Genomic DNA, 20,277 nt, shown 5'->3' with positions numbered 1-20,277 from the left:
TGTACACGTTCCAACAGAAAGTTCTCTCCCTACAATGGACTGGACCCTCTCACCACCAGCTTTCTCCTATAAATCTGGATGAACCACAGCCAGCCCTCAATATCCATTCTCTTACTTCTACCCCTACCTTCACACAAACACATTTAGGGTATTGGAACATATGGTATTTTAAAACTTTTATGTAAGCTAGCTTGAATTTTAGAAAGCAAATGGAGAATTACAGAAATTCAAGGGAAAAATAAGAAAATATAGGATTTGTTTCTTCTATATATAAATTAAAGGTAAGTTTAATGACTAAGTCATAAAGCAACAGTGGCATTACAAATATGTCAACATTTAGGAAGATATACTGACCAGTAAAATGCAGTATGAAAAGGTATGCATTTCAAACAAAATCATCTGTGTAAATTGGTAAAAAAAATCAATCGATTGAATTTATTACATCATGCATGCCTATATTTAGTTTCTTACTTTTAAGGCAACTTATTGCTGAAATCTACATGAAATTTAGTGTTCCATAAATATGTACCTTAGTTTTTGGTTTACAAGCTTGTAATGCCCATAGCGCAGACACCATGATATTTTATTTTAAGATTTTATTTGACACTGATATTTTAAAGTATTAAAATAAGACACTTGATGTTGGAGCTTTGATTTTAGAGTCCAGGTTGAAAAGGAATGGGAGGTGGAGAATTTTTTATGTTAAGCACATTCTTCATGTGGTAAATAAATCTCTTTACTATCACTGTAGAGATCAAACCCATGCAATCTCTGGTGTTTAACATCTCTCCTGTCTAATTTAGAAACATAAGTTTTATCAAATATTCAATGATTAAAGTAATGAAACTTGCTTACTGATAAGTCTGTCTCAGCCATTTAGCTGAAGAAGAACTAACATTTAGTTCTTCCAGGACATTATCTGTGTCTAATTCATCTTCTGCCTTTGCAGCACCCATCAGAGGGCCTGTCAATAAATAAATGCTGGCTTCATGACCATTATGTGGATCTTTACTATCTTAAATAACAAAAGTTCTCCACTCCAAACTGCTTTCTGGGCTTTGTACATTAGGAAAAAATTAGGAACTAAAATTTCACTTTGTACCTTCGTGACATCCATTTCTTTGGAAGCAAGCTGGTTTTGAACTTCCTCAAGCTGATTAATAGCTGAAATCTTCTCTCTCGTAACCTTTTCAACTTGGGCCTCCAGTTGGGCAATGTTTTGAGACAGGGACAACATCTGTAAGAAGAAATAGAAGTCCTAAACCCTAACGGCATTTGACACTATATATATATATATATATATATATATATATATATATATATATATATATAAATATATATATATTTAAAGATTTTATTTATTTATCTGACAGAGAGAGAGATCACAAGTAGGCAGAGCAGCAGGCGGGGGGGGGGGGGGGGGCGGAGCAGGCTCCCTGCTGAGCAGAGAGCCCGATACAGGTCTTGATCCCAGGACCCTGGGATCATGACCTGAGCCGAAAGCAGAGAATTAACCCACTGAGCCACCCAGGCGCCCCTGACACAATAAATATTAAGAACATTGATTATTCAGCCATAAAAAAGAATGAGAATTTGCCATGAGCAACAACATGGACGGACTTAGTGTAATGCTAAGTGAAAGAAATCAGAGAAAGACAAAATATCATATGATTTCACTCATTTGGGGAATTTAAGAAACAAAGGAAAAAAAAAAGAGAGACAAAGAAACAAAGAAAAAACACAGACTCTTAAATACAGAGAACCAGCCTCCCCCCAGAGGGGAGGTTGGCGGAGGATGGGTGAAATAGATGAAGGGGATTCAGAGCACACTTATCTTGATGAGCACTGAGCAATGTATAGATCCGTTGAATCGGGGCGCCTGGGAGGCTCAGTGGGTTAATTCTCTGCCTTCGGCTCAGGCCATGATCTCAGGGTCCTGGGGCCCTGAGATTGAGGCCCACATTGGGCTCTCTGCTCTGCGGGGAGCCTACTTCCCCCCTCTCTCTCTGTCTGCCTCTCTGCCTACTTGTGATCTGTCTTTCCCTCTGTCAAATAAATAAATAAAATCTTAAAAAAAAACAAAAAGAACTGTTGAATCATTATATTGTAGACCTGAGACTAATATACTATTATATTAAAAAAAAATCTTGAATTAATGGGAGTCTCTGCACGGTCACTGGGTTCACTCTTAAGCCATTTCTCTGTGGACTGGGTATGCCCATTTCTCCACTTCCTCAACTCACCCATCCCCCATGACTTAAATATGTACTTCCGTCCCATTCATTCCCTGGTCTCTACCCTCATTTTGGGAATCACATGTAAGATGTTAAGACCAAAGTTTGGGTTGAAACTTTAAGGTGACAGACAATCTATACAAGTTGTGGAAGGGACAGATATGAATAAATTTCAGAGGCGATGTCAAGGAATCAGAGAAGTCTGGGGAGCCTGGGCAGCTCAGTTATTTGGGCATCCGACTGTTGGTTTTGGCTCAGGTCATGATCTCAGGGTCCTAGTTCAAGCCCCACGTTGGGCTCCCACTCAGTAGGGAACCTGCTTGAGATTCTCTCCTCTCCTTCTCCTTCTGCCCCTCCCCCAAAGCTCACACGTGTGCACACACTCTCTCTCTCAAATCAATAAATCTTAAAAATGATTAAATCTTACAAAAAAAAAAAGAAAGAAAGAAAGAAAAGAAAAGAAAAGAAATCGGGGAAGTCTTAAACCCTTCAACCAAATGGAAGGATAGAAGGACCCGATGGGAGAGCTGGAGAGGCGGGGGGTATCTTTAGAGAGAACGACTGGGGTTCTGTGCATCCTACTTCCTCCTCCCAACACCAACAGAGGCAGCTCTGACACTTCCTGAAAAACCCCACCCACCCTCCTGTTCCCTAGCTACCCCCATTCCTCCTCTTAGCCATCATTCCCTCTCCTGGGGAAGGTTTCTTCGACCTCTTCCTCCCAGCACAAAACAGGAGCCCCTTCCCACACTCAGGGCTGCTATTCGCTACTCTGTACTAGGACAGCCATGCCTGCAGTCGGCGGCTGGCATCCATTCGCACGGATTGCTGCCCACGCGGTGCTGGTGGTTTAATATCTTGACTCTCTCTGGATGCGCTGCCCCCACCACCTCCGTATATCCCCATCACACCACAACGTGCCACGCCTGTGTACTTCCCGCCCCACACACTTGTCTCACTGTTTACTTGTTTCCTCCCTTAGACTACAAGTTTCTCAAGGGCATGTTCCTCAGGAGGCACAAGTGTTTGACGAATGACTGGATCATTGGAATAAACAGGTTTTTGGAGGAGCTATCCACTCTATGAATGTCAGCTTCTTACTTTTTCTTCTCAGGGTGAGAAATGCTTTCTAGATCTTAGATTTAACCTTTACAGCCTTTTATTTGCAATGATATTTTACTCTGCTACAGGAAGTCAAAATTTTTTAGACTCTTAATTTCTTGTTTGTATTGGCAGTTTTAAAAGTGAAGACGAAATGCTACCTTCCTAGAGAGGGAAACACAGACATATCGATCAGTTTTTAATCTGTTAAACAAAAGCACGTAACAAAACTCTAAAGAGTATTTTAGGGGCGCCTAGGTGGCTCAGTTGGCTAAGCATCTCCCTTCAGCTGAGGTTGTGATCCCAGGGTCCAGGAATGAGCCCCACAATGGGCTCCTTGCTCAGCGGGGAACCTGCTTCTCCCCCTCCCACTCCCCTTGATTGTGTTCCCTCTCTTGCTGTCAAATGAATAAATAAAATCTTTAAAAAACAAAACAAAACAAAACAAAATGGAAAGATTATTTTAAATTTACTGTAGTACACAGACATGGGTGTGAATTCAGTTTTACAACTGAAATCAGTAAGAACGCAATGTTTGTGATAAAAATCGAGATTGCCTTTGAATTATGTAACTAGTTCAAGTTGACACATATGAAAATAATGAGCCCTGGTAGTGATTTTCTAATTAAATGGTAGATATATTAATTAACTTTTCCGGGGACTGTGAAGAATTGTACATTTGACTTATGGCTGTTTACATGTCCTTCTTATCCTCAAAAGACTGGCTGAAAATCTAATTTGCACATAAAATTACTTTTACTAATACCAGGCTACAAACTATTCTAATGCATATTGCAGTCCAAACCCCAAAATGAAAGTCAAAAGAAGTTAAACGCAACCAATAAACAGACTAATTTATACCTCTAATTTAAAAAATTCAAGTTCTTAAGTATCCATATTATGAAGGTAATTATAGCTTTTCTGGAACCACACAACAGCAGCGAACTTTAATTACCAGCTACTAAAAATCATGTGAAGATATAACTTATGGTAAACATATTAACATTGGTGGTTTCTGAAATAAATATGCAGACATTCACTTGCTAATTGTAAATTCCAAGTCAGTTTCTATTATAAGCATGTAACAAATCACACTCCCTCCATCTGATTCCCTCTCTCTGCCACCCATCACTTCTTTCCTCTGCCCACTACCTGTCTGCTCCCTCCTGTCACCCACTTCCTGAGGCCTCCGCTCCTGTTGTCACACCTTCTTTTCCCCCACGCCCACCATCTGGAAGTCAGCATTACACTGCAGGAGCTTCTCCATCCACATCTGTTGCGGAGACAGAAGGAACACAGACAGCTGCAACACTGCTGGATGTCCAGGGCGTCGACATCAGGTAAGTCCTTTAAACTTTGACAGGGGCAAGCAAGAGACAAGGACACCCAGGCTGGGAGAGCTTGATGGAAATCTTTAGGCTAAAGCAGTCCCTAGTGTCCTGAACATGGTATAAAGTGGTACTCGCTACAGAACAGGTGCGAGAATGAAGGATGCTAGCCATGGACTGTTATCCAGGGAACCAACTGAAAAAATGTGTAGACCATAGTGGGCGCTCACTAAGTATGATAAATGACAGATTGAACTAACAGACCCAGGGGCTCAGCGCAGCCAAGGACCATAACTGAAGACAACAAACAAACTCACAGCAAGTACTGTTCATGGGGGGAATGATTCAAAATCTGTCTAGGTAGAAGACATCTGCTCTCCTAGAGCTTCCCACACATGCGAAATTTAATGAGAACGAGTCAGGAGAAAGGAAAGAAAAATAATAAAAAGAGAGGAAGAAAGTCCAAAAGTCTCATAAGCCTTCCTGACTGCTCAGAAAGGGGGCGGGGGGGTGCTTGCTTTAGCCCTAACTACAGAGCTCTCACAACATTAGGATGAACTGTTCAGTCCCGCTTCGATTAACGTCCTCTGCCAGGCCGAGTGAGATTCATTCTCTCTTTTCATCCCCTTGAAGGGCGAATTATATTGAATTAATTTTCAGTTGAAAAAGATGAGATTCAGAAAATTAAGGAATTTGCCGAAGTTCATTGAAGCTAATGAATCAAAAGTAAAGCCAGTCTTTATATTCAAATCTGTCAGCTTTACTAATACAGAGGCCCGAGAAATCTATCCCATCTGGCTGGCGGCTTCTCTTTCCCTGGAGTAAGAATAGTAATAGCCTCGAGCTAAAAGTTATTAAATGTCCACTCTAAACCAAGTATCTCAGGCCTTTTCAAAACATTCAGATTTAATCCTACCAATTCCTTGAGTAGATCAACTCGATGACTTACTCCTCTGAAATTTGGAGAAGTCAAATGAATTATTCAAGGTCACAGAAAGCTCAACCTGCATTCAACTCTAAATCCTTTGACCCCAAACCAAAGCCACCTGCTGCCATCTTCTGGTGATGGCCATGCCCAAGTGCAAGGACCACTCTGAGCTCCTCATTCAGACACTTTATTTAGGGCGGGACCTTGAGATTCAATGTCAGCCAAGGCTGGTCTTTGCTATGGGTCCCATTCTCTGTCACACACACAACATGAAGTACACAGTTGCCGCCACGCCACACCTCACGCTCAGTTACAGCCAGCAGTCCTCTCCCCGTGCTCTGCATTTCTGAATCCCATCGACACTCTGAAACTCAGTGAGATCGCCATGCTCCTCACAAAATCTTCCATGATCTCTTGCAGACACAGACTGTTCTGACCCTCTGAACAAACATCTCAGTCGTACCTTTCTGACGGCACAGGGCCTTTTTCCTTCCCCTGTACTCTATTCATTCACCCATTTGACAAATACATGTGGAGCACATTCTATGGGAGTGGAATATGCCAAGAAATGACGATAGTAAAGAACCACTCAACCAGGGGACTCAGCGTACACTGGGGGAGACAAACAATTCAGTAAGAATTTGCAGTTAGTTGAGTTATAGGAGCCCATAGGGGAGGCTCTCGATTCATCTCTGGGAGTAAGTGGTAACTAGAAGGACTCTGAAGGGTCGACTGGAGAGGGCAAGGGGCCAAGCGTGTGCAAAATCCTGAAATGAAAGCACAGCATGGCAGGCGGGCATGTTTGTGCTGCAGAGTGTGCGGTAGGTCAGTATGGGGCAATGCAAGAAGAGAAGTGAAGGGAGATGACCCTGGAAATCCAAAGAGAGAAAAAGAAATGTAGAATTTTCAAGTGATTCTAAAGGATCCTAAATTTTATCCAAGGGGTTGCAGCGAGACACGAAAGGATTTTAAAGCAAAAGACTGACATATTGACATGTTCATTTGAGAAAGATCATCCTGGCTGTGGCTTAGATGAGAGGGAGGGGAGACTGCAAGGAGCGGGGCTCGGGGCTACAGAAATCACCCAGGGGGGAGGTCCAGATAGCAGTGGGGTGGACAGACAGGGCAAGGGGAAATTCCTAGGAGCAGGAGTCGCTAGCGTTTGGTGCCCTAATGATGAGTAGGGTGACGGAGGGAAAGAGCACAAGAACGTCAGCAAGATTTGGGGGTTGGAAGCTGGATGCACGGCGGCTCCCCTGGGAGAGGGAGGACGGGAAGTGAAGCTGGTTTGGGAGCTCACTGGGGAGCTGGGGATTTAGGAATCGAGTCCACATACATGAAACTGGGAGCAGCAGTAATGCCGAAGACCCCCAAATCTAAGGCTCTCTGCTACACTCTAGACCTTTCCATCAAGCTGCTTTCAGGATGTGTTTCCTTCCTTGCCTCAAAGGCACTTTAAACTCAGAGAAAACTGAAAAGCACATACCATCATCCTCTCAAATCAAGAATATCGACCCAAAGAAATCAAGGAAAGAGAATCTTTTAAAGGGAAAAAGAACTAAAAAAATTCCCTAAAAGTAGCACAAGGAGGGCTTCCGTGAACACGATGAGAGGTGAAACAATGGAGACGACTCGTGCAGACCGACCTTTCGAGAAATGTGCCCATCACGGGGAAGAGCATGGAGGGACATGGCCTCACCGTGGCGGCTTCCAGCCTTGGCTGCACACTGGACTCCCCTGAACAACGTCAACAATGCGGACACCCGGATCCTACCACAGCTGCTTACACGTGTCGGTTTGGGATGCCGATGGACAGTAAGATTTCCGGAGCCTCCGTGGAGCCAAGATTGAGAACTTCCGGATTGGAGGATTGTTTCTTTCAATGGATGAGAGAAACCTGAGCAGCTTCTCCGCATGAGGAAGACAATTCAGTGGGGGGGAGGGGAATAGAAATGATATCCCTGAGGGGCACCGGGGTGGCTCAGTCGGTTGAGCACCCGACTCGTGCTTTCTGCTCAGGTCATGATCTCAGGGTCTTGGGATCGAGCCCTGCAACAGGCTCTGCGCTCAGCTCAGAGTCTGCTTGTCCCTCTCCCTCCTCCTCAGCCTTACGCACCCCCTCAAATAAATAAATAAAATCTTTACATTAAAAGAAGAAGAAGAAGAAGAAGAAATGACCTCCCTGAGGTGCAGGAAGAGAATGGAATCCAGGGCAAAGGGAATGAGTGAGCATGTGGCTTCTCCTGTTCTGACGGGGTTGGTGTCCTGGTAGAATTTTACTTGAAGGCACAAGTGAGAGGGAAGTGAAATAGGAGAAATGGTTGAAGTTTTCAGTTTTTTTGTTAGGTAAGTAAGGCTCTCTGCTGAGAGTGAGGGGAACGCTGGTATAGTAGAGATTCTGAGGAGAATAAAAGTGATTTAAAATGGTCCTTGAAAATGGGCCCAAGATACCATCACTGCCACCTGGACTAGGATAATTACCTCCCACCTGATCTCCAGGCATTTATTCTGATTTTCCTTCCAATCTCTTGACAGATGGTGCTTCTCAAATATAAATGGCATCATGACGCTGCCCAATTTAAAGTTGTTCAATGGCTTTACATTAGTTCTTGGATAAAATTAAAAATCATGTGCACTTTAAGGCCATCCGTGCTTTGGTCCCTACATCCTACCCCAGCCACATCCCACTACTGTCCCCACTCCCATGCTCCAGTCACCCGGGCCTTCTTGAAATTCCGAAAAAGTCAGACGCTCTTTAGCTTCAGAGTCTGGGACTGTCATTTCCCTGGGCATGAAACTCTTCCCCTCGACTCTTCAGCCGACCGCTCCCACTCAACCCTTTTGAGTTTGTAAAATCTCTTCCATAGGACAGTTCCTCCTGACGGCCTGGACTCGGACATGCCTGAATCACATTCCCTGGAACCCTCTATGGTACTTCCTGTGATACTGTACTGTACTGCGATACGATACTGTACTGTACATACGATACTTCCTGCGATACTACACTGAACTGCGATAAAGTAATCAGAGTTTGATTAAAAATCACATATGGGGGCGCCTGGGTGGCTCAGCGGGTTAAGGCTCTGCCTCCGGCTCAAGTCATGATCTCAGGGTCCTGGGATCAAGCCCCGCATCGGGTTCTCTGCTCAGCAGGGAGGCTGCTTCCCTCTCTCTCTGCCTGCCTCTCTGCCTACTTGAGCTCTCTGTCTTCAAATAAATCAGTAAAATCTTTAAGAAAGAAAATCACGTTTGGAAGTGTTTAATGTCTTCCTCTCCCTCCTCCGGCAGCGGGTCTGCACGTTCCCGGGCCCTTCAGTCACCGTCCGCTGAGTGCGGCAAAAACCGGGGAGAGGACTGCACGGCAGGACGGCTGCTAAGCGGCGGGAGCACCGCGGACACCGGGTCCGGCGCACAGTGGCGCTGTCTGCAAGGCTCAGATCGGCCGCCCCGGCCAGAGAAGGCAGATGGTCAGACTGACGTGGAGCGAGGTTCTGACAGGCGCCACTCTTCGAAAGGCTGAGACAAGGGAGTTTACAGTAAATGCCTCCGACACTCACGTGACTTAAAACCTCTGGACATAACTTGTGATCTTCCTCTTTATATAACCTCAGGAGCACACACTGGCCTCGCACAGTGACACTCAGGAGCCGTGGCTGAGCAACATGGACATGACTCACCGGAGTATCACAATACACAGCATTCGGGGTACACGCTGCGAGTCGCTTTAAAAACCAAACTAAACAAAACACGCAATGGCTGTTTTAGTGATTTTACAGACCCCACGTTGCTCAGTTTTTACTCTATAGTAGCAACTTTAAAGGTTTATTTATTTTAGAGAGAGAGTGAGATAGCGTGTAAGCTGGGCGAGGGGGGGAGACAGAGAAAGAATCCCAAGCAGACCCCACACTGAGCAAGAAGCCCACCTGGGGGTCCCTCTCACCACCCTGAGATCATGACCTGATCAAAACCAAGAGGCGGGGGGTGCCTGGGTGGCTCAGTGGATTAAGCTGCTGCCTTCAGCTCAGGTCATGATCTCAGGGTCCTGGGATCGAGTCCCGCATCGGGCTCTCTGCTCAGCGGGGAGCCTGCTTCTTCCTCTCTCTCTGCCTCTGCCTGCCTCTCTGCCTACTTGTGATCTCTGTCTATCAAATAAATAAATAAAATCTTAAAAAAAAAATTAATTTAAAACCAAGAGGCGGACACTCAGCTGACTGAGCTACCCAGGCGCCCCCCACTGCAGCAACTTTAAAGTTAGGTTTTAATTCCATATCCCAGTTTATGACTCCTTTCCAAACGCTGCCCATTTCGAGTCAGCTGCTCCTTTTGCCTTTCTTCTCTTTCCTCCGTGTATTCATCTGGTTACGTTCATTATTCATCACGCAGTTTGTCAGAACCTACTTCGTACAGTGCATATAATTACTTTTTCTTGGTTACTTGGTTTCTTACATGTGTTTCATCTTCTACAAGTCTGAGAGTGGGGGAATTTAGTGGGGAGTCAACTTTCCTGGATGTAGCCCAGGTTGAAATAAAATCTGGGTATCTGCAGAGCACCTGCCTTTGGCTGACAAACATGAGAGAGGGAATCAAACAGAATGGTAGGATCAAAGTATAATCTTACAATTTCCTACCATGGAATCGAATTGACTATTTTACTTGGAGAGGTCTGAGAATATAACTTTCCTCGAGAAATTGGTGGGAGAATGGAAAATTTCTATGAAGTCTAGATTACAAGTAAGTACGTACAGAGCGTTCATTCAAGAAGGCCGGCCTACTGTATCACCGGTGACATCACCAAAAACATTTCTGCCGCAGCAGGTAACAAACTGAATCCACAAGTACCTTTGATCCCAGGTCCTCCCGTTCCTTCGTTATTTCTTTTCTCATCGTCTCCTTCTCAAAGGCCCTTTTCTCTTGCTGAGACACGAGTTCTTTTTCCAGTCGCTCTGTCTGCCTTTCCAGTTCATTCTTCAACTGCTCACACTGGATTAAAGCCTGCCAGAGGAAGACGCGAGTGAAACAGGGCCTCTGACTTTGCAAAAAATGAGAGGAAAATGAGACAATTAAGCTTCAATTTTATTTAAAATCATTGCAACTCACTGTAAAGCCCATTAGAGTAATTTTGTATTTATTTGTCAATACCACTCACAAAACTAAAACACTATTCAAATGTTACTTTTATTCACACATTTCAATTTTCACAATTAAGGCTATATTAACTAAGCAACTAAGAAAATTCAGGTTAATGGACCCTGATGAACACCACAGATGAAACCAAATTTTGAAAACAAGAAACAGAAAAATCAAGTGATCTAATATTTTTCAATTATATAGCATATTTATACTAAATGAAATATAGAGGTATCCAATATAACTAACTTTTCATTTACTTATGGTTAAAAATTAGTGAAATACTTCAAAACTTAAAATGAGAAGTACTTTTATTATATACTTGCATTTATTTTTAACATCATCAAGTAATCAAGTTTCCTTAAATATAACTAGGATAAGATTTAGTTCACTCTCTTTATAAACATAACAAAAGTAAAAATTATGTAATAATAAAAAATAAAAGATAATAAAAAATAAAAAATTAGGTAATAAAAATAATTTAAAAATAGTAATAATAAAAAATTTAGATAAAGACTCTAAACAACATTTACCACCTAGTTCTATGAAATGAGAAGTGCCATCGTCACTGCTGGTAACTTCCAAGTCCACGGTTGTTCCTTAGTCCTAATTTCCCACTCTGAATTTCTAGAAGTAAAAACTTTCTAACTTCCTTTTAACTACATCTACTATCTTTATGCAAAATACCCAATAGGAAACTAATTTCAAAATTCCAATTTAAAAAACCCCAATAAATGTAAGGCGCTTGACACAGAACCTCTGAGTCATTCTATGGTGTCTTAGTCTGATCCCAGTGGCTTCTTATCCAATATCCAACATCCACCTCATTCAAACGCTGTGTTCCCCTGAATTGGAAACCCAAGTAACCCAAGTCTCTCATGACTTATAAACTGTGTAAGTACGTATCAAGTTATATATTTGATAGTCATATCTGTTGTGGATGATGAGGGAAATGGTCTTAGTAACGTATGCATAGCTTTGCTTCCCTCTGGTGAAAGCTATAATAAATACAGACAATAAATTATCTAGGGTATGTGAATTTCCTTCTCTTCATCTGGAAGCCATTAAACCCTAATTTACTTCAAATTCTTCTGGAAAGTTTCTACATTCCTAGGCATGAAATAGGTGGGTAAAACCCAATTGTCTCAGATTAATTAACAAGCACATCTAGTGACTGAGAAATGATTCTCCTACGGACTTGGTCCCAAGTTCAATTCTAGTTGAGAATGTCCATATAATAAAATTCTCCATTAGATTTTAAAAGACGTGGAAAAGCAGAGTTTTCCTGTCATTTAAGCCCTCGGAGAGGGATATATTATGAATTTCAGATTTTTTTGCCTCGGAACACAATTGCTATTGTGAAAAATACTTTATATAAACCTAATAAAAATGTTCATAACTTTCACAGATCTAATACCACTGGCACGAGAGAATGAAATGACTATTGACTACAAACCAATATTTCTAATCAGAAGCTTCTTTACTGAACAAAAACTCAGGAGTCAACAGTATTAAGCACAGAACAGCGGAAGCGACTGCAGAAGATCTAGGAGCGGGCTGACATGAAGAGCCAAAGAACCGATTCCAAGAAGTCAGTCAGTTTGGGAACCAGTAACAGTAAATGATCCTGACAGCGTAAGGGGCCTAATCTCAGGGTAAGAGGATACAAATGAAAAGTATAACGTACAAGGCAAGAAGTTGTAAATCACTTAAAACCATTGCTGAAGGCTTCTACCTCTTAGGGCTCGCCACCATGAAGAGGTAATGATGAGGAGACAAGTAAAAGTAAGGGCTTTTATTTGTCTTGATTTTTAATATATATGCCAGGTCCCAGTGAAGAAATTATGAAGGATCAGTAACACTTGGATTTATAGAAGCAATTTAATCTTTCTAAAGATAGCTCTCTTACCATGGCTCTCACATACTAGAAGGTCAAGGAGAACTAAACAAATGTTTATACAGTCTTTCCATTATAACTTTACCTTAAAAAAAAAGAATTTATTTATTGGAGAGAGCATGCACACAAGAGGGCACAAGCAGGGGACGGACGGAGGCAGAAGGAGAAGGAGGCTCCCTGCTGAGCAGGGAGCCCAAGGAGGACTCAGGGCTCCATCTCAGGACCCCGGGATCATAACAGGAGCAGAAGGCAGCTGCTTAACCGACTGAGCCACCCGGTATCCCAAAGCTTCACCTTTTCATTCCAGGGCTCCCGCTCCCAGTTTCCAGAAGCCCAGCTGATTCGGTGCTCCCTAATTCTGCTCATCTAACCATCCCACAAGGGCATAACTGAATTCTCACAAGCGAGGTCAGTAAATGGTCAGTTGCGGCTAGCTGACAGACCTTCGGAGAGGCCCACGTTGATGTGGGGCCTGCAGCTTCCATTTCTCCCAGAGGTTCCTCAAGGGGTGGCTTCCTTCTCTGCCTAAGCACAGCCCCTTTTTGATGGAAACACTGTAGCTCCAGGAGTTGAGGGAATTACACTATTGACCCGCCCAGTTGACTCAATCCTCAAGAGACCTTTTCTCTTCTGGGAAATTTCTTTATTTGTGGTTATTCTATGTTGGTCACATTAACATATTTTTCAAAACAAAATTTATTGGACTTGATATTCCCAGCCCTAGTTTTATTAAACCAACAAGTATGGGTTACTGTCTTAATGGGGTCAAAACATTTTCTTAAACAAATTTATAGTCAACTCCATTTTTTAAAAACAGGAAGCCGGGGCGCCTGGGTGGCTCAGTGGGTTAAAGCCTCTGCTTTCGGCTCAGGTCATGATCCCAGGGTCCTGGGATCGAGCCCCGCATCGGGCTCTCTGCTCAGCGGGGAGCCTGCTTCCTCCTATCTCTCTGCCTGCCTCTCTGCCTACTTGTGATCTCAGTCTGTCAAATAAATAATTAAAAAAAACCTTTAAAAAAAAAAATCCACTTTATAAAAAAAAATAATAATAAATAAAAAAAAATAAAAATAAAAACAGGAAGCCTATTTTAGGACATATGAAAATTCTTCCCAAGTGCTAGGGTTAGATTTCTAGAAATCCTTGTGACTAAAGAATTCACAATTCAGGAATTAAAGATCTTCTGAGAAATAACAAAATTCACACTTAAAAAAATTAAATTCAAGGGATGCCTGGACGTCTCAGTCAGTTAAGCGTCTGACTTCGGCTCAGTTCATGATCCCAGGGTCCTGGAATCAAGCCCTGAATCAGGCTCCCTGCTCAGTAGGGAGTCTGCTTCTCCCTCTCCCTCTGCCTGCTGCTCCCCCTGCTTGTGCTCTCTCTGTCTCTCAGATAAATAAAATCTTAAAAAAAATTAAATATAAAATTCACGTACAAATTTATGAAAATGATTTCATTTTTATGAACTATATAGTACACAAAACTAAAAATGATGGTCAATATGTTTTAAGCACGTAACTTACAAATAATGACAACTATTGATTTTTTTAATTTATAAACTCTTCCTTGCTAGAAACTTATCAGCCTGTCCCTATCTCCCATTTTCAAAATGTTAATGACTTGCTTCTGCTTCGTGGCAGATACCGTGCACATCAAGAAGTGATGGGGCACCTGGGTAGCCCTAATCATCTGGCTCTTGATTTTGCCTCAGGTCATGACATCAGTTCATGACCTCCCCACTGAGGGTGGAGCTTGCTTAAGATTCTTTCCTTCTCTTTCTGCCCTTTCCTGCCCCCAAACCCATTTGCGCAACCATTCTCTCTCTCTCTCTCTCTCAAAAAAAAAAAAAAAAAAAAAAAAAGAAAGTGCATTATATTCTCTGCCTGGGCTTGCAATCAAATGACCAAATGTTTTGATCTTTTCACTTTAGGTTTCTAATTTTCGCCTTTCTGATTCTGTAATCTAAGCAAAGAATAATTTCAAAAGGAAAAAAAAAGTTTTAGGGACATTTAGTCATGGGTTTCTGTCTTTTGTGTTTTTTTTTTTTTTTTTTTTTCAAAATCTTGCCTTGGAGGTTATCTCATTATAGATATATTCATGAAAACTTCATACCAAAGCTAACAATTTCCCTTTCAATAGAAGCAAGCAGGTGTGAGGCCTGGTTAACCGTTTCATGTTGTAGCTTTACCAAGGCATCACTGCAGAACCTCTGCTTCCCCCACCCCATTTATCCGGAGGATATTTTTTTTCTCTCTTTTAGAAAATGATCACTGCTTGTAATGGCTTGCAATTTTCACAGTAAACCCAAACCATTTATTGATCACTCACCATGTGCCAGATACTCTGCTAAATGGCTTACATGGATTACTTTATTTAACACTCTTACTAAATTTTAAGAGGATCTTATCACTCAGCAGAAGAAACAGCAGCTCTGAGACATTAAGTATCTGCCCGGATCACAGACCTAAACAGTGGCAGAGCAGAGATTTGAGCCAGGGTGTTCCACAGCTGAATCGATGCATGGAATTACAGCTTTCTTGTGTTATAGATTTATTTCCTTATAAAATCCTCGGGTGTTTTCACTGCCATCGTCAATTTAAGTATAGAACTTAGTTAATTCCTCTGGTGCACTTACTTAGCCTGCAATGTGCAAATGGGAACACTAGGTGGCAACAAATATCAAGGAACCCATTTCATCAGCTCTAGGATCAAGTAGTTGATTTCAAAATTAAAATACGGATTCCAAAAAAAAAAAAAAAAAAAAAAATACGGATTCCATTTTACTTTTTTACTACTCTCACTAAGCAAAATTCCTATTATGTTTCAACATACCTAAGATAAATCCTAATAAATGTGCATTGTATTTTGTAAACTGCACAGAAATCCGTTCTTGCATTATTACTAATTCAAGGAAAAATGCTTTAGATTCGCAATACACAATAGCTTCTTTTGTTCTTAACTGTTAGATATTTAAAAGCACTAATTACAAAAAATCCATATTCATAATTAAAGCTAACAATCGACTTTGATTCAATTCAACATTGTGTAACTAATATGCAAATAGCCACCTGAGGAATACAATGATAATATTAGAGACCTGCCTTTTAAGGTCTTTTGATAGTAAGAGCTACATAAGCAACTACCAAAATGATACCAGCTCCGGCAGAATATGGAGGAGAAAGAGATTAATTCAAACAAGAGGGACGCCTGGGTGGCTCAGTTGGTTAAGCGGCTGCCTTCGGCTCAGGTCATGATCCCAGCGTCCTGGGATCGAGTCCCACATCGGGCTTCTTGCTCGGCGGGGAGCCTGCTTCTCCCTCTGCCTCTGCCTGCCTCTCTGTCTGCCTGTGCTCTCTCTCTCTCTCTCCCTCTATCCCTGACAAATAAATAAATAAAATCTTTAAAAAAAAAAAAAAACAAAACAAACAAGAAAGGACTGGGGCAACCTCTGGGGAAGACTGCGGCCTGGGTTGAGCCCCAAGGTTGAACAGACAGATCAATGCACTGCTGTAAAGTATAGCGTCAGCAAATTCATGGTCACATTCAGGAAGGTCACATTCCTGACCCTGTAAGTCACATTCAGGAAACAACACAGGTCTTGTGAAAGACTGTAGTGAAAAATAAGGCTAGAAGAGTTGGGTTGGGGCTGTATTGTGAAAGATCTGGAAGGTCACGCTTTTATTTTACTGCAAGAGGGGAGCCGCTTGAACAGGGAGAGTTACTTCTGGGGGGTCTCTGGCAGCAATGGGAATAGGGGAAAGATTCAGCGGAACTGGAAGAGGCCCGAGCAAGACCAATAGAAGTCCACCGTAATCATCTCTGCAGGCTTAAACTGGAATGGAAGTAGATTTTCAGATGCTAACAGAATGTCATACATAAACAGAGGTCTAGTAGCAGCAAGAAATGGGGGTCTGGTGCTCAGGAGAGCCATTAGAGCTAAAGCCACAAGGCGGGGGTATTCAAATGCAGGGAATATGCTAGACATGACAGGAGAGACCAACTCCTAGAAATGATGACAACGCTAGTGGCAGGCTAGGACTGCGGTTAGGGTTTCTGGAAAACAAGTGAGAAGAGATGAAGAGGAGCAGGTAAGAGCGGTACAAGGACCCAGGGCAGAAAATGTCAGATAAATCAAGGGGTAAGAGGACATGTTATGATAAGACAGCCAATGGCTTCCATGACGCCAGAGTCAGGAGTCGCATGAAGACAGAGATGAGGTCCCTGGGGTTAGCGATCGGGAAGTGCCTGGTGACCAGCAAGTGAGCAACTCCGCAGCATGACTCCGGGCTGCGATTTGGCGCAAGCCTGACTGCGGTGTGCTCGGAGGGGGACGGACTGCAGCGACGGCGGCGGACTCTCCTTGTGAAAGGCCTGCTGGGGAACCGGTGGCGAGGAGTTAGTCGAAGAGGTGGAAGCTGATCAAGCAAAGGTCGCCTGTTGTTTGTTTGAACAAGAATGAAGGCTGGGGGTGGGGGAGGAGGGAGACAGGGCGGGAGGGATCGAAGACACTAGAAGCCCTTTGACAAATCCCTGAGACTTCAGTAGCGTAGAGAAAGAGCTTTCATCTTGGGAAGTAAGAGGGCCCGGCACGCAGGGGGAAATGAGCAGAAGGCACGTCCGAGGGGTTAGAAGATGCTGAAGAGGCTGTTGCCGGTTGGCTGTGATGTCGGCGGCACAGGTCAGCTCCCGAGAGCAGGCGGACAGCAGAGATGGGGACACACAGAAAGTGTGATTCCTGCCTACCAGACGGAAGGTGGCCAACCGCAAAGAAAAGAGCCGCTAAATAGTACTTCTTCTTTTTTTTTTTTTTTTTTAAGATTTTATTTATTTATTTGACATAGAGAGAGAGACAGAGAGAGAGGGAACACAAGCAGAGTGGGTGGGAGAGGGAGAAGCAGGCTCCCCTTGAGCAGGGAGCCCGACACGGGGCTCGATCCAGCCAAAGGCAGACGCTCAATGACTGAGCCACCCAGGCGCCCTATAAATACTACTTCCATCCACAGAGGGTGACCCATATCAGCCCCCTGTGGAATTCATTCTGTGGCTTCCTCAGCAACACTTGCCAGGCTGAAAGTAGCGATAGGAAAAAAAATGTGTGGTTGAGCCTCTGCTGGGGACTGGCCCTGGGGGTAGACTAGAAAGATAAGAACAAAAGACTTCTAGAGTCTTACTGCAAACAGATGACAATTCCCTAGTTAGTGAACATTTCCTGAGAACCTATTACATGCCACGCAGTATGCGAGGTGCTAAAGACTGACCAGTGATCAAGACGGGTGAGTTCCTTCCTCTCCGAGATTCCAAAGTTTAATCAAAGGGGCGCCGATGGCTCGGTTGGTTAAGCGTCTGAGTCTTGATTTTGGCTCAGGTCGTGAAGGCAGGGTCATGAGATTGACTGAGCCCCACACTGGGCTCCGTCCGCATTGAGTGTGGTGCCTGCTTAGCATTCTCTCTCTCTCTCCCTCTGCCCTCCCCGCGCTCACACACGCACGAGCATGCACTTGTGCATGGAAGATAAAGACAGATAAGGGAGACTAGTACACTGATGACTGACGTACATACTGGGGAACAGTTCTAACCGGGGGGCGATTCAGCATGCACATGCGCTGACACACACACACGTGCACACATACACACATACACACACACGTGCACATATACACACAAACACGTGCGCACATACACACACACACACGTGCACACATACACACAAACACATGCACACATACACGCACACACATAGGCACATGTGCACACACGCACACACACGTGCACACATGCATGCCCCCATACACGTGCACACACATATACACAAGTGCACACACGCACACACATACGCACACACGCACAATATACACACATGCATACGTGCGCACATACACACACACACTCATGCACACACACATATACATACAGGTATGCAAACGCACTCATACACATGCACGTGTGCACACGCAGGCACACACACCTGTGGGAACCCCTGACAATGTAAGGAGACATCTCTAGTGGCCAGAACCTGGGGAAGAGGAGGTATGATCCCAGCATCCAGTGAAAAGAGGCCAGGGATGCCGCTAAAAATCCTAGGATGCGCAGGCAGGACAACCTCTCCAACAAAGAATTGATGTAGTCCAAACGTCAGTAGTGCTGGGGCTGAGAAGCCCTGCTATGAAGACACATAAGAGGTACATGGAATCTATGCATGGGAGAGCAGAGATTTTCTAAAGAGAGCAGAGGACCTGAAAGATGGAGAAAATATCCAGGTGGGGGCTGAAGAAGAATTTGCATGACGCGCGCAAACTCCCGGGGCTACAATGGCAACGCATAGACAAGGGACTGGAAGCCGTCACCATCAGAGGCGCTAGCTCTTGAGGAAATACTTTGTGCCAGAGTTCCAAAACTTAACAGATAACACATTTTAAAATGCGCCTGGGTAGCTCAGTCCGTGAAGGGTCTGCCTTAGGCTCAGGTCATGTGCCAGGATCGCTGGGCTCCCTGCTCAGTGGGGAGTCTGCTTCTCCCTCTCCCTCTGTTCCTCCCTTGCCCAATTCCTCCCCTCCCCAGCTCTGCTCCCTTGCACTCTCTCTCTCTCTCAAATAAATAATTTTAAAAAATATATAAATAAAATCAAATAAAATGCAGTCCTCATTAGCAATCCTCTAAGTCTGATATTATTTCTATTTTTCAGATGAGGAAAAACGGTGGCCTGGGAATGAAGTAAGCTGTCCGGGGTCACGCAGCTGGGGAAATGATGCAGCTGAGTTGAATCTAGGTCTGCTAATGCTAATAAGACCTCACCCAACCTCTGACTGCTTTTCCAAGCTGACAGGGGCTGAGTTTGTTGGAGAAGAGTAATAAGGAAGCACATGACAGACCTCAGAAGTACAGCAAAGGGCTTAGAGACTGTCTTGAGACGTGGACACTCCCAGAAAGATTGGAAATCAAAGACTCACAGGATCAGACTGCCGTGAAGAAAGATCACTTCTGGGGCGCCTGGGTGGCTCAGTGGGTTAAGCCTCTGCCTTCAGCCCAGGTCATGGTCTCAGGGTTCTGGATCAAGCCCCACATCGGGCTCTCTGCTCAGCGGGGAGCCTGCTTCCCCTCCCCGCCCCTGCCTGCCTCTCTGCCTACTTGTGATTTCTCTCTGTCAAATAAATAAATAAAATCTTAAAAAAAAAAAAAGAAGGTCACTTCTGGCTGCAGTGTGCGCAACGGAGGGAAGACGATGTTAGCATTCATGATCCAGAGATTATGGTGTCCTGAACAAGAAAGGTGACAGTGAGGGAAGAACTCAACAGGAGTTCAGAAACTAAGATGTGCACTTAGTGATTGGCTGGACGTCGGGCGTGAAGGAGAGGATGGTGACCAGCTTTCCGGTCGAGGCACAGCAGTGGACAGAGGCACCACTCTCTAGAGAACACAGCAGTGTTGGGGGAGCAAATGTAATGAGTTCAGTTGAGGATGTAAAATTCATGTTTAAGTGGAGGGGGGGGGTGACACCTGGGTGATGCAGTCGGTTTAACGTCTAACTCTTGATTTCAGCTTGGGTTGTGATCTTGGGATCATGGGACTGAGCCCCGCGTTGGGCTCTGCACTCAGCAGGGAGTCTGCCTGAGATTCTCTCTCTCTCTGCCTCTTACCCTCCCCCTGCTTGTGTACATGCAGGCACTC

General features: G+C 43.9%; 1 protein-coding gene across 14 annotated transcripts in view; it reads right to left on the bottom strand.

Moving 5' to 3' along the window:
• The window catches only part of SDCCAG8 (SHH signaling and ciliogenesis regulator SDCCAG8), a 229,343-nt gene that overhangs the window by 152,434 nt on the left and 56,632 nt on the right, over positions 1–20,277 (bottom strand). For 13 of the 14 annotated variants that reach the window (XM_059146681.1, XM_059146682.1, XM_059146686.1 and 10 more), the window contains 2 exons: positions 10,431–10,583; positions 1,103–1,237 (listed from right to left, as the gene is read on the bottom strand). In XM_059146681.1, the coding sequence (XP_059002664.1) occupies positions 1,103–1,237; positions 10,431–10,583 (288 nt within the window). The remainder of the gene's footprint in view (positions 1–1,102; positions 1,238–10,430; positions 10,584–20,277) is intronic. The other variant, XM_059146690.1, reaches the window with a different exon arrangement.

Source organism: Mustela lutreola, chromosome 14 (genome assembly GCF_030435805.1).
Source record: "Mustela lutreola isolate mMusLut2 chromosome 14, mMusLut2.pri, whole genome shotgun sequence".
NCBI lineage: Eukaryota > Metazoa > Chordata > Mammalia > Carnivora > Mustelidae > Mustela > Mustela lutreola.
The sequence above is the reverse complement of the archived record's forward strand: the minus strand, read 5'-3'. Positions and strand labels throughout refer to the sequence as shown.